The sequence below is a fragment of the Lottia gigantea genome (assembly GCF_000327385.1).
Source record: "Lottia gigantea unplaced genomic scaffold LOTGIsca_11, whole genome shotgun sequence".
Taxonomy (NCBI): Eukaryota; Metazoa; Mollusca; class Gastropoda; family Lottiidae; genus Lottia; species Lottia gigantea.
Genome location: NW_008707001.1, coordinates 2958783 through 2975097, shown reverse-complemented (window position 1 = coordinate 2975097; position 16315 = coordinate 2958783). Strand labels below are relative to the sequence as shown.

The following is a 16315-nucleotide window of genomic DNA, read 5'->3' as shown; positions in this document are numbered from 1 at the left end:
ATACAGAAGCCAATTGAAATACACAATTCTAGATATTAGTCGGTTTATTTCAATCGTTCTGTGTGAAAATGAAGTTGAATTGAACAAGCCGTATTTTGATCACAGACTTTTTTTTGTGAATAATCTTGTAAAGATTAGAAAATTGAGAGGGAATTTTAAGGCAAAAGTCTGTTTTCAAATTATTTTCGTTTTTGAAATAAATAATAACAAATTCTTTATTTGGCTAACAAAGCATAAAGAAATTTTGACATAACTGAACCCAAAATAAACATCGTTTACGTAAATATATGATAATACATGAAAATTTTGAAATTTGCATTATGATGACATTGATTATCAAATTGAAGATCGAATCGATTAAGCATTAACCAAGATTGCGAGTTCTGGTCCAACATTTTGTCTGGACCTATATAATGTGGATTTCGTCTTATAAAACAATTATATAATTTTATTTATTTTTTCCATTTTCCTTAACATTGGGTCGATCTCGCTCGGATTCACGTCTCTTGGACTGTGTGTCACACTTAACAGAAATGGCCTTAAAATATTTGTCAGTAATGGACACAGGGAGCATCATAATGAGCTCAGATCTTAAATACGTCATCCAATATGGTACGTAACGATAATGTGGGTCCTTCGTCACAACTGCACGCACCATCAAATCTGTCACTTCATGCACGTGCGGTCGTGCTCGTTTCATTTGGTCCGTTATATTTTGTAAAAATGCATCGAAATATTCATCTCCGTAATCATTACGTATTTCTTTTGGTGTTTCAGCCCATGATTTTCTGTTCTGGTCTATCAGGTAGTTTTCATTAGCGATTGGTGTCCTGAAATTATAAAAAATAGTCTTGATTAGTACATTTTAACGTGGTAAAATGTACAAATATGAGTTGGTTGTTACATTATCACGAGATGGGTTGAAATCTCAATGGGCTATCAAAATATCGGTTAAACATAACAAAAATAGTGGTTGTTATCACGATATGAATTGCTAATACGATGTATGTTGCTTATTACGATGTATGTGGCTGATTACGATTAATGCTGCTTTTATGATATTACTGCGATATTGGTTATCAGTACTGTATTGGTTGTTATCATGAAATAGATAGAGGTTGTTTATCGTGAACATAATATCATCACGATGAGGATGCTACTATTACGATGCTGTTCATTTATCGCGATAATAGTTATTATCACGATGTAACATTAGAGCATACATTGTTCTAACATCCAAAATACATCAATGAAAATTGTTTGTGACTGTCTATGCTTAATTTGGATATACGCCTGATTATAAATTCAAATCTGTTAAATTTTTCATGTGATTGATTGTTCCAATGTAGGTGGTTTTTGCAATCATAAATACGATCTATTATCATTTCATACATTCTCCAGTCATTGATAGATTTCTTAATACTAATGACATGACATACCCTAATGAATGAATGAATGATCAAAATCAAATACTGAAAATAACACACCACTTTATATATAGGCTCTCCAGTGGCGTTCTTATCATTGAGTTCTTAATTGTCAGGTATAGCCCCACCCCCTTCCTTAAAATTCGGTGACCCCAACTCGGCCCTTCCACTTAGTGAAACATCACTGGGGCTCTCAGAAATGAAATGGTCAATCCAAGCAGGGCATCTTATTGGAATAGCAAATTAATCGTATTGATGATTTGGCTTGTTTTTGGCTTATAAATATAACAGATATATTTGGCAACTGACATTGAAACCTAGACATTTTATAAGATCAAAGGGATTGTAAAGAGGTTTTCTAAAGAAAATTATGTATCGGAGACACTGATAGCATCAACTTGCGCCATTCCATTTTTTAATCAGACGTTTCTAAACCAAAGCGTTTTACGTCAAGAATCGCAAAGTGATGTGATACAGCAAGTGATTAGTCATCAAGCGCCTAGTTTTAGTGGAATTGCACGAACCACCGACATCTGATTGAAAATTGGAATGAGGCAAATTGATGCTATCAATACACATACAAAATTTAGAAAACCTCTTTACAATCCCTTTAAGAAATGATTATTCATGAAAATGAAGAAATGATAGACCACAAGTCACATTAGATCGATGTGCAGTTTCACCCGCTCCAATTTTGCCCTTGTACGGAGTAGATTCGTAGGTGTGAAGCAAGCAAGGTGCAGTCGATATTGAGGTTAAATTTGCGGAGAATTTTCTTTTCAAGTAATCATGTATCATAAGGACATTCCCTCCTTTTGCGGAGATAAGTTTTGAAATCGGTCAAAAATGGCCCTGAATTGCCCATATTTGTATCAAAAAGACGTGACACACTTCAGTTATTCATATAGTCGATGACGTCATTATAGATTCATTCATAAATTATTGAGCAATATACTGTAATGATGTAAATGTTCTGACCTCACCGTGACCTAATTCATCAATGAACATAAGTCACGAGGCAGGAAGATGAGCTTCAAAGAAACTTCCGAATGATTTTGAAAGATCGGAAATAAAAGGTTTATCTCGATTTAGAATTGCAACTGTAGGTTGAATTTTAAAGTGTTCGTTTTAAAGATAGAAGCTTAAGGTTTACGAATAACTTACAAAAATATTTTTGGCGTTTTTAACGGCGGGATTTTACTTTAGTTAAAACTTTCAGATCAGTTAAGGGACAAATTACTCTAGGTTTTGATATAAAAATTTTCATAAATTCGAGAAAAAATATACCCCTTTACAAAAAATTCACTTCACAATATCATTGGTCATGTGTAGACATTTCTTAGTCATAAATCCTGTTTTATGAAGCTGATACACACTTCCCCTTTAAAATGTAAAGTAGGCCTTGATATTCTCTTTAAGAAAATTTGAATATTGAGGAAACATATATTAAGATTATTTGAAAAGCAAACATCGAGCTATTTACCAAGTTATTTATATTTTAAATATCATCTGACAGATTTATAACTTGTACATGTTTACATTACTTATATTTTTAATTTAAATTTATATTTTATGGCTCGTTATTACCTAGATACCTGGGCTTCCATTCCGGCATAATGTCATTTTAGATGCGAGGTAGTACGATGACATATTGTAAATAAACTAATTTTATGATGTGCTTATATGTTTATATTTTATAGTTTTATGTGTTAACTTTGTGTACTCCCGTCGGTTGTTGAGTTCCACCCGGTTCGTTTGATCCACTCCTCGGAAGCCTTGTAGTCAGTGTACCTGAAAACTCCGAATCAGACATTCCGACCATATGAAATTATCGTAGACAACTGATCATCAGATTGCTTGACACAAGGGCAGTTTTCTGTGATCATATTTCGCAGGAACTACATAAATATAGGACACGTGCGTTGTTTCGTATGGCCTGAATGCGCAGAAACTGCCATTCTGCCAAACATACGATAAACAATCTACGTCTCTTGAACAAGTAAGCACAGTTTTTGAGATTAGGTAGCTGTCTGTATTTACCATTATATGATAACTTGATGAGATAGTCAATGATGCACGATGTAACTTCCGTTTATTTTGGCAACTGTTCAGTTAAAAAAAAAACCAAAACAGAGAAAAACACACGGTAATCTGTTATAATAACAACTAGAGGCGTTATTTCCTCATAGTCTTATTAATTATAGCAATTAACCTGTTTTTGCTTGGCAGGTGTGTTGAATACAGTACAAAGGCGTTGGTACACATAGAAGAATGATTTTCGTTGAGTCAAGATGAGACCAGACTTGCCCAGATACACTTTGCTAATTGTATGGACTACAAGAATTGGACACAAGCAAATCCCAATAAGGAGTGTAGCAACTGCGTAAATGACTTCTTCAATAGTCCCAATCTGGCACATACGAAACTGTGCTTGGTTCTTACATGGAAATAACACACCCGAACGCAGTTCACAACCATTTTGAAAAAATAAGTCGAATTTTTAAAGAGGCTAAAAATGTGATGTGAAGGCTTTGTTGAAATATATAACTTTTTAAAAATTCGACTGAAGTCGGGGAAGAGATCCAAATGGTTGTGAACTACTTTCGTGAGTGTTATTTCCATGTAAAAACCATTCGTATCACGAATATGGGTTTTGACTTGGTCTTATAACCCCGAGGAAGTATGACGGATAGGGGTGTGGTTTGGACACGATGGTAAGAACCATACATAGTTTCGTATGAATCTGAACCTAGAGTCACTGTTTATGGCGTTCCAAAATATCGTACCTTAGCAGTAATAACTGCACCTAATGTGTATTGTCGACAGGACCATGGTTATTGGCAGAATTTGAATGCATAACACTTAGGTCTTACTTACAAAACCGGGATAGTAATTCCATGAACATAATTCAATCTTCAGAATGTTGGAATTAGAAATTTGTTATATTAGAAAATAACTCAATAATTATATTTTCTTAATTAGATTTAGTAGTAAAGAGATAATTAGTAAAGTTAATTAGGTACGAACGAGGATAAGATATTACTTTAACTGTAACACTTCAGTTATAATGGTTGGTTTTAATTAGAACCAGGGGGCTGTGATCTTCACAATATCAAGTTATTACGAACTTACTCTTCTTATACCAGGACTACAATAGCCACTTTTCTCGTATCATGGAATGCAACGATTTGATTGGATTGTACGCCCGTGAAAATTGCCAATTATAACCCTCGACAGACAGACTGTAAACATTATAGCTTTAATAGTTTATAAACTTGTTGTCGAGGGCTCTGGTTGGCTGTGTTCGATGGCGTAAAAACCAATCAAATCACTGCATTCCACGATACAAGATGGCTGTTGTAGTCAAGGTACGAAGTTCGTAATACCCTGACATTGTGAAGATGGGGGCCTCTTGCCTGAAACATTCTGACTAAATCACTTAACTTAGGATAATTGTTACATAACAATCCAAACAAAATAAACTTTACCTGTACAGGCCTGGCTCTATGGTGATCACCTTGACATCAAATTTAGACATCTCCAACCTCAAACCATCGGAAAAGGCGATACAGGCTTTTTTGGACATGGAGTAGGCAGAAAACGCTGGTAGAGTGAATCGACCTGAAATTGTTGTAAAATACACAGTGAGTTGAATGAAAATAATGACCAATCAATTACTTAAAGGGATCGTTAGGACGTTTTCTAACCGTTCATCGAAGACTCGGGTGGCATCGATTCGTACCATTCAAATTTTCAGTGAAACACTTCAGTCTTGCACTTCTCGAACTAAGAGTATAATGACGTCACTATCGCAAAAACTATTCAAAATATCGAAGACTCGTTGCGATAGTTCAAGTGGAATCGCAACAACCACAGACGTCTGACTTAAAATTGCAATGCTCCAAATCGATGCTATACATTTTTGTTATTTTACAATCTCTTTAAATGCATACATGCAAAAGCCCCTAAACATCGAGTTTACGAGTCAGACGAAAATAGGTCCAAGACTCTTCACTTAGACAATTTTCATTGCATATTTATTTCTAGTGGTTGTTGATTGAAGGGTTACGATTAGGAGCGATGACCTTTGATAGAAGTTTGACTGTATTAGTAAATGGTCTTGCATTTTCGTCATAGAGGTGCGCCGAAAAAAGATACTTGAATATATATCAGAATATCTCCATTCATGAGATTACAGATGAAGAATGCTGATAACTCTACAGTCTAAGATAAAGATATGTGATAAGAGGCATCTTTCCTCTTTGTTTTGAGAGAAAAGAAAGAAACATTAGAAGGGCGGTGAACAATAATGAATAGATGCAGATCGTCTTATTAGATTGGGTCATAATTGCTATTATAAGTTTTCATTTAGTCTCTGACGCCCACACACAGTTTATTTACTGGTAAATACATTTGCACTCTTAATCTGTAGCCGCTGTCTCGTTGGCTGAAGAGATTAACCAAGTACATGTAGCATCCATTTGCACTGTCTTAATCTGAAGCAGCCGTTTCATTGGCTGAATAGACAATATCTACCGAACAGAACCGGTAATGATGTCTGTATATCATGTGCCGGATCCACATTTTTACTGGAGCATTACGCAACCATAACATCTGCCTCTATTCTAGCTATTGTGAAAGTTGTCAATATATCTATCAGAGGCTGGAATTGAGGCAGATGATTCGGACTACCATAATGCACGATTTACGATACAATTCTGGCCATACCCAGTACCTCAGACGTGATATATGGAAGTCACGTGACGAAATCACACCCATATATCACGTCTGAGGTGTTGGGCAGAGTCAGATTTGGCGGGCTTTATCAACGTAAAAGATCTAAAGAGTTATAAGTTTTTATTAAGTCAGATTCCGATGAAAGGTGCGTTGTTGTACCTTGATCCGGGCTATGAATACGTAAATTAAGCGACCTTACCTGCTAAACTTGCTACATTGATGACCCGGCCTTTAGAGTGACGTATGAGTGGTAAAAAGGCCTTGGTGACCCGGACTACACCTATAACATTGACGTCCATGATTCTAGTAAACTGTTCAACAGAACACCATTCTATTTCAGTAAATACTGCAACACCAGCATTGTTCACTAACGCCCATAACACTGGAAATAGTGAATATGTAGAAGCATGAGAGGTAGAGCAAAATGGTATTTGATAATGGCAAAGAGTGTTTCGGATTACGTTAACCACAGAGTCCATGTCATTACGAAGTAAACAGAACAAAAATTCTCTGCTAAGTTTGGCGTATTGTCTCTGGAATTGAGATATCAAATCCTTAGAGGATGAGAACCAATTCTATGAATTATCGAATATTAATCTGATTGTCTATTTCCAAATATCAGATCCAGGATTTGGTCAAATGAGCTGAATATATAAAGGGTGATGAAATGACTATACTCACTATTGTCTCCTATGTTATTTTTCACATATTCCAAAGCTTTTCGGACCAACCAATCATCCGTCACGTCCATATGAACGATATGAAGACGGTCGGAGCATGCTTCTTTCAGACTCTGAGCACCTTCTCGATCTGGCATCAAGCATCCTGCAAATACTGTGAATCCAAGACTATCGAGTCTTTTGGATAATTCAGCACCAAACCCACTGTCACAACCTGGAAATATAAACACGGTTTCTAAAGAGAATATAACAACAAGATGGGACAGAAATGTTCTTAAGCCTTGGCCAGTGCTTATAATACTCGGTTTGGTGTTGACTTCTACTTATTTAAATAGATAACATAGCAGGCCTTTGGGAATATATTAAAAAGACAAATGTAAAATAATTATATTGCCTTCAACGATACAGACAATATCTCTCTAACGTCCGCGCTATGAATAAAAAAATATTCGATTGAAGAATAAGGGGAGATAATTTGAAATCAAAATATCAAACAGTTTATAACCTTGCGTTGAGAATTTCAATTAAAAAAAAATTCCCAGACAACTATTATCCAACCACAATTTGACGCCCTAACAACATTTAGAAATGTTAAAATTCTTGAATTTCTTGACTAACACATTGTGGTCAGGTATTAAATTACAGAGAAAATGTCAAGTGTATACATTTACAATCAACTTTTCAGATGAAAGGGAAAGAGAAGACAAAACTTGTTGTGTCTGTCTAATTATGACTGTTTTTCTTTAAGTTATCTGTTTTGAATTATCCATCTTGTATCTTTATAGAAAAACAGATATTTAACGTTAATGGGACAATAAACCGAGATCTCGTGCACTACATGACTTGCACTGAATATCTCCCAAGTATGAAGATTGACTAAGAATAGGCTTATGCTGCTGCCCTGGCAAAGACCTTTACTTTATTTTATACACCCACTTACTAGTTATTATAGTTGTAACAAGATAAGATGACAACGGATCGAGAATGGCCTTAATAGATTATCTTGAACAAAATTTGTCTAGTCATCTCAAATATATGATTTATAATTTAATGACAGATTTATCTTTTATTAACCTTGGTCTTCTTGAAATAAAATCAGCGATTTATTTTGCTGTATCATTGTATTGTAGTTGACCTAGCTATAATATATCTCAAACGTTTGAGACGCATACCGATAGGAAAATCAGAACAGGTATCAGATACTTCATGGGCCACAAGGTCGTCAAACTGCCAAACTGCATAACAAGTTAAGTACCACTTAATGCCATGCTTATCCAAGAAGACTGCCATCGTGTGTCTGGCCCTCCAAGTCAGGTCAACAGGATATTCCTTGTGAAGTTCAAACATTTCAATTCGGATGAGTTGAAAGATCACCACAGTATCGACTGTCAAGAAAACAATCAACCTGGTAAACTATCCAAATATGGGATAGGACGTAAAACTCCATTCATTTCATTTATACCAACATTATGTGCATATGAATGGATCCGGTTTGGATATTTATGTCACACAATCTCGAAACTTAATCTTTGGATTTTCGGATTTCCTCAGGATGAGATAATTCACTCAAAATAGTTCCTGGGTAGTTGACAAATAGGCTGAAACGAAACTAGGTATGGTTATTGAAGGTTACCTTACCCTAACCATACTCTGTTAGTGCGTAATAAGGACCTCGAAGACCACCTAATGTAATGTTTATCGTGAAATAATTTATACTATAGTTAACTCTATTATAAATATACACTAGCAACTCCAATATTGACAGTTTCACCACAAAAATTTCAGGATAACACTCGAAAATAAACTAGGTCATTCAAACACAATTGAAAACTGTCACAGTCTGAATTAAATTTTTGTTGAGATATATTTTTTCACTTTAAAAATTCTAAAATACATACTACCTTGGTTTCTAATTGTTAGATTCGAGACACCCTATCCAGGATTAGGCTGCCGTTAGTAGCACCCATCATACCTTGCAGAAGCAGTGGCAGTGCCAAAGGGGGGGTTAAAGATTCGGGTAATCTCAGATATCTCGCCCCCTCGCTCCCTCTCGAACGTAAACCTTGCTCGGCCACTGTGCAGATGCACAGTGCAAAATAGAATATTTCAGATATAGGCCAGGAATTGTTCGTATAGTTAACGTATATGTCCGAATCTATTGATAATATCATAAAACACGTTTATACTGGTCTATCAGACACGCCCTGATGGTATTCGCTGGTACCCTACGTAGCTAGTACCAAAGTTTGGAAACCGGGAACATAACGAGGGGAAGGGAGTAAAGGTGGAGCATTGTAATGTCGTTTTTGTCCTCATGATCACGTGCAACTACAACGGTACTATATCATTTATTCTAGTAGAAGTATTTTCTGGTATGAAATACAAAACCCAAGTACTAACGATCCGAACCGCAAAACAAACCTCGAAATCCAAAATAACAGTTTTTAAATACATTGGTAGCAGCTAATGCACGTTAAACAAAATTATCCTTATGAATCTATTCAGGGTTCAGCATTGACCGAAAATAGAGGTTGAAATTGTCACGAAAGGTTCTAGCCAGGAAGTTATAATGAAGTTAATTTTGTCAGAATGAGTAGTATGAGGTTATACTCTTTTCCATTCCCAACTATCCAGGAATCTGTAACACTGGTAGACATCTAAACTGGCGTTATTGTCATTTAACTAAACCCAAATTTTGAAAAGATCTCTCCCAGGGATAGGCTTAAAATCATTTGTTCACTGAAAATCATATACAAAGGGACGACAAATACAGACGTGTTTCACATGTTCAATGCATGGTCGCTCCCAAGTCATTGATAAAATATCCTCAATATAGATAAGTTTTGTATATATTTAATATTGAGTCATAATGTCAATACAATTCACTCTCTGTGTGTATTTTGGTTTTTCATTGTTAGGTCTATTTGTAGAGACTGTAAGGGCCAGTTGTAAAGGTGGTGTGAAATGCTCTGTGTGACAGCCCCGATTTCTTGAATGTCTTAGTGGATTATTTTCTACGTATTTAGCTGAGGTCAAGGTTATTAACACTTTCCGAGTGAAGAAATATCAATGACAGTTTCTATGAGTCATGCAATAAGTAAAAATTAACAATCAGAAATGAATTCAGTAAATTCTGAGTGCGTATCATCAGAGATACTCTGGTATCATGTTAAAGTGTACAGTCAGTCTGATATCGCTCAGTACAATATCTAAAACTAAGGTGTCTAATTAGCGTACAGTTGTCCTGGAAACAATGACAGTTTTATATGTCATATCAGATCAGCTTGCAGTTTGTATTCGGCACAGTGGCAGTTGTCTGTGATTTTTTTTTAAATCAGAAGTTACTTTGTCGAATCAACTTCTAGAATATTGTTCTTCTGTACTGTACAAAGTCTTTGGGCATCTGGGGCACATGACTGTTTACACCAACCGTCTCAAAATTGGGATAAGATATAGGTGACCTATTTCAATGAAAAGATTGAATAATAAAACGTTGCCCTTTTTACAAATTTACCCAATAAAGTATCATCTTGAAGACTGTAAATTGATCACGGGTCTCTGGATGTTGAATGGTCTTCTGCACTTATGATGACCGTCTTCATTAGCCCACATGGTGCAAAAATGTAGGATGTAAAACTCCATTCATTTCATTTCATTTTATTTATGATGCACGATACGCAATAAATAATCTAAGAATTAAAATAAAGATGCTTAGAGTAATAAATCAAAAATATAACTTCCTCTTTAAGTTTCTTGTTGTAATTTGAGATATTATAAAGATATTTGAGAATATAATTTCCTATCCCTGATATTCGTCCGCATTGACGAGATTCTCTTGTTGCATTACTATATGCAGAGGCGTTTCTAGAAAACATGAGGCGATGAGCCACAAAATTCTCCAAAGTGACCACAGGCAATTCTTTCACTATGTAAAAATAATTATAAAATATGAAAGTGGGGCCAGCCTTTTTTTCTGGGGGAGGGGGCATGGCGAAAAAAAAAATAACCAAACGAAATTGTAATCTAATCCTTGTAAGAATTTAATTTAGAAGTATCACAGCACATTAAGAAACGTCAGTTTTATGGATATAAACTTCTATTTATTACTATTCTATGAAATCTATAAGAAGTTTGCAGTTTATAATGAGTATATAAATAGAAGTCTATATCCATAAATCAGTTTTTAATTAGAAATTGTAATTTACTTTTAATTAGATTATGTGAAACAGGCCACGTATTCTCAAAACGATCCTAGGTTCTTATCTTCTAACATTGATTCTAGGACATCCTAGAGCTAAGATCGTTTCGGGAATACATGCCCCTAGACTTTAATCTTTTAATTAAGACGTTAAATTTTACTGCCTTGAGCCTTTCACCTGTTGAAACTATTTAAATCTATGAAATGTTTACATTGTATAGGATGTCTAAACTTTTTTCATTCCGAAGAAATGTATTATCAGACCTGTATAATGTTTATTTACATAACCTTATCTCTCTGCCACAGGTTATAGCTTTACTCAAAGTTTATGTCTATCTACAATCTAACTACCTCACATCTTACACCTTCAATGCTTTTATTTTCTTTCAAAGAGAATAATATGTATTTTGCTATTTTGAAGATGAAAGAATGCTATTTAAAGAAATGTCAAACAAAAGTCTGTATATCTGTAGTTTGCATTCTAAAGTATAATTCGAGTTTACTTTTTTTAAAGGCCATGATTCGCCATTTTCAGTGAAAAATTTTTGGTCTTGAAAATATGTAAATAGTCTCAAGAAGTCCAAGAAAGGCGAGTCGTCAATTTATCTTTCAAACGCGGATAATTCTGGACACAAATGGATTTGAAGGCTCAGATTTCGATAGTGAACACTATTACATAATAGATTATCTAACCGTTTTTGGAGACTAAGGTACGATCGGTCAAACGGATGGTGAAGCTGCTCCTATAGCGTACAAATCAAAATAACGATTCATTATCATACTTGAAACGTCGCCAAACGGGATCGAATCTCGAATCATAGAGTACATTACATGTTCTCTGAAAGCAACATGGTCTACATACATTTTTGAAAAGCTGAAAAGTTTTACTTGCAGACCTTATAGGCCAGTTTATCCACAAGCACGGTCGGTTAGCTTGTAGTGATACAGATCAAAGAGAATAAATTTGGTCTGAAATGCATTATCGCCATCACCAGTGACACAGAAAACCACACAAACTACCAGTGTACCAAACACAAATTCCTAGCTTGTTGGACATGAAGATTTCGTAGAGTGATATAGGGAGTAACTTGGGTCTGTAACATAGCAGAGTCGTCATTAGTGGACCGATAACCAACCATTCTGATCACAGATAACTGCAGTTCAAGTTTGGCCTGAATAGTTATGAGCTTTCTACACTCATGTTGATGCCAATGGTATATTTACGATACGTCTTGTGATTGTTTGGTACCATCTGCCCTGTACTAAACCTGATCTGTTATTTTTATTACTCTTGTGACGTCCGATAATCTGATTATGGGGGGAAACAGAGCCAGAACTGGTTCTAGCTGATACTGAAACCATAACTACTGTATTGAAATCTTCACATCAAAACGATCAGATTCATAGGGGATCGAAAATAAATGATACGAACGAATGTGTTTTGCATTGTTTTGACTTGCACAATTGGTTTAACAATCACTAGAGGATGCTAAGAATAGCGCAACTAACTACTATTTTAAAGTAATATTCTGTAGGCAAAAATGAATGGGCTGTATATTCCTTCTTCTAATTCCAGAAAAATTGAGAGAGCATAGCCTTAGACTTTTAAATCTGTTTCGCCTTGTCAACGCTGCAGGTCCGAGGATCTCTTGACAAGGTGAATAGCCTAGTAGAGCTTTGTTAATGCACAAGGCATGCTTTTGTCCGATTTTTAAATCTGGACCAGGCAAACGACGTAACACTCCCTTTTTATTTCCATTCCAATACATCAATGAAGTTTATTTTGCTGTCTACAAATACAGCGAAATACAAACTAAAGAAGATCTAGGTCGGTTGACTAGTACACTGTATCGATTAATTATCTATACCAATCAATCACTTATTATCATCATAGATTAGATTGTTTTCATCAATTACTGGCTTTCATTATAATCTGCTAGTTCGTTAAATTCTATTTAGGGTGTCTCTAAGTCCCGACATTCTCCAAAACTTACAAAACGCATCAAATATATATTTTATCTTATGGCATAAAGGTTATATGTTAATAATTATTTCATAATTGCGATTAAAATTGCCCGATCTATCTCCTTACAAAATTGTCTGAACGCACCCCTCACTTGTATCAATGAGCTAAAATAAATAACAAAACACAGAGTCAGTCAACCAAAGATTTCCATTGAAAATGAAGTTGGTGATTCTCAAGGGGGGAATAACAGTTTGTTCAAAGACCGACAATCATAACAATAACAATTTATTTATTTCAGTCGATTTTATAATTTTCAATTGGTCGCATATTATAATAAATCACAATGTCTCTTATTGCACTGAATTCTAGCGAAATATCAGCAGAGTTACGACGTTTCGTTTTTGTATCGCACGAAGAAATGAAATGAATAGAGTTTTTCTTCCTACTTTTCTGCACCATGTGGGCTAATGAAGACGGGCATCACCATGTAGGGTGCAGGACAGTAGCATTATCCTGCTCTTTTTTTGATTCCCAACTGTCGAGGGATCTTTAGCACACCGTAGCACACGGGCCTCGCACGAAGAGGTGAAATATTTATCAGAAACGTCGTTGAAAGTATACATGCAAGGAAAAACGCTTCATCGTGAAAGTTCCTCCAGCACTTAAATTCGGCTTTACGGAACCTTCCGAGAGTTGTCGGTCATATGATATTTCCCATGTAACTTCAATCTAAATTTGGCATAAGTATAACTCGACTCAACTCAGTTAAACTTCAAACAACATGGTTCGCCGTGCAAGTTAACCTTGGGTTCAGCTTTCATATTTCCCGAAATTTTGGCAAAAACGTGGTGACGAATGGGAAGGCCTCCACCATTCAAATCCTATCACGCCTTGAAGCAAAATCAAAATCAATCGACGATATTTCTTCAAACTTCAGTCATCCATAAGACGATCTGACACGTTATCAACTTGATTACACCAGGTAAAAAGCATGACAACCTTGAAAGGAAGTTTTTCAGTCCTCTTGTATAGCTACCTTTTGGCTTCAATGGTATTCACGAAGAAAACGTCATAATGTGTTAATATTTTTCTTATTAGAAGGACCAAGGGGTTGCCAGGAAAATCAAAATGGTGTAAACAGAAGGTACATGTATAAGTTCCCCCAATACATATAGAGCAAGGAAACCTGGTTGGTTTTGATGACAAGTTAGCGTTCGCTTCCAGCCGAAGCCGATATAGCAGACTATCATCTATTTCCAATCCCATTAACCTGATGCATTCAACCGTAGTGTAAATAAATATAAGAGATGATCAATCAACCGATTTATTTGAACATCAGTTTTCTTCCTCTTTTAAAACGAGGACATAAAGTTGAATGAACACATCTTTAAGATTTAGTCGCCTAATTATGGTGTTTTTTTTTTTAGACCAACCCGTTCATTAAACTTAATTCGAACCACCAGTATCACCCGTTTGAGAGAAATTTTGTTTGCTTACAAGACACGTGAAGTTACCCAGCAAACTGGTTAATAAATTAGTACCGATGCAATTCTATTTTATGGGAATTGTTTTAAACTTGGGGGAAAATACCGAGTCAGAAATTGCCTTACCCGGGGAGGATTCAACTCACGACACCCAAGCAGATCACAATCCAGCTCACTACCGACGGAGCTATTCCACAAAAAGACAGTGTTCCAACCCAGAGTAAGAGAGAAGTATTGACGTTTACACAGTTTTGAAGTTGTTCTAAACTTAATTGTTATAGCGCCAGGATATGAGGCAAAGGTAGGTGATAGGGGTTGAAAGCAGACGTGAAGTTCGAAAACACTAGCCATGATATCAGAATGAGAAGATAGGGATGGGGGCTTATATGACATTTGACTTACCTGTAACAAAGACAGCTTTACCCTGAGATGAGACGAGTTCTTGTGGTTCTGGTAATAACAGAGCAATAACAGCCGCTAGTATCAATGTATAGAATATAACAGCTGTTAGATTACTAGATAGTATAGTACTAGCTAAACACTGGGGTTGTAATAGAAACACTGACATTCCACATAGTAAAATTATACCAGCACCAATTGTCTTGGGAGACATCGCCATTGTTTCCAGAGGCTGCCGTTAGATTCCTGAAACTATTATAATTTCGATAGAATTCCTCCTCAAACTTCTTTTTGTTCACTGAAATTCCTCTATGGAATTCGAGAGAAATTCCTGTATGATTACTAAGATTCCTCTCCGTTCAGTGAGCTTTTGTATTCTTAAGTGTGTTTTTAAGTCGTAAATTTTCTCCTTTGAGATATAGCACTTATTTCGTGTAGATTGTCCAAGTGTATACTTATTCCAAAACTGCGTTCTTCAACCCAGAATTCTGCGTGTTTAACTTTACTTGAAAAATTTCCACTTAAATTCCAACAGATTTTTAGCCAAAGATATATTGTATAATGAACGATGAAACTGTTATTACGATAATCACTAAATATAAATCCCAATCCCTAGCCGTCACTACTGATCTCAATAATATATGTGGCCAAACGTCAAGTAGATTGACAAGGTTGTACAATCTAATTGTTACCACGGCTTAAGTTTTATCACAGTAAGCACTAATGAAACTGGATTTCAAAAAGTCAGCTGATATCCAAAAAATCTCTTTGATATACTGATATTTATTATAGCACTATATCGTAGTTTAATTTCAAAATAGTCACTTATGACCACTGACGATGTACTGTTAAATGGTTAACACAGCGGTTATGAGTTAATATATATAAATTGGAGCGATATCCTGGTCTAGGTATATATCAACTTTACCTACAGCTAACCACTGAGGTGTTCAATGATTGATTTGATTACAGATGTATCCACCTATATGACCGGATATACCAATAGATTTCATACAGGTAAAAAATAACTACCTGTACAAGTCGGTACGGGATATACTCTAAATTCAATTCAACAATTTAATAACATAATGTTCCAGATAAAAACTGTTCAAGTCGGTATGTGGTATAAATCAGTATTGAAATAAAAATATATTCAATAAACGCAAGTAAGTGAATTACGAGGTCGGTCTTGTGTTAATCTAATTTTTATATCTGCAATTGATAATATATCACATTGTTTTGAATTCAAGTCGATGCTCGATTTATCAAATGGGAATAGTTGAGATAGTATACAACAAAGTCAGCTATTCACATACCAAAACGAATATATAAATTTTACTTCGATTAGAAACTAAACACCGATAATCCCAGCTTTACACTACTATCCGATATTATATATGTGATTTGTGACACTGTTCATTAGG

General features: G+C 35.4%; 1 protein-coding gene across 1 annotated transcript; it reads right to left on the bottom strand.

Moving 5' to 3' along the window:
- Positions 1-448: 448 nt before the first annotated feature.
- On the bottom strand, positions 449-7122 carry LOTGIDRAFT_110173 (hypothetical protein; the record flags this gene model as incomplete). The annotated part of the gene is made up of 4 exons (XM_009047199.1): positions 449-830; positions 4916-5048; positions 6364-6546; positions 6846-7122. Coding segments are annotated over 4 exons (975 nt in total), but the record flags the coding sequence as incomplete, so codon positions are not given.
- Positions 7123-16315: the final 9193 nt, after the last annotated feature.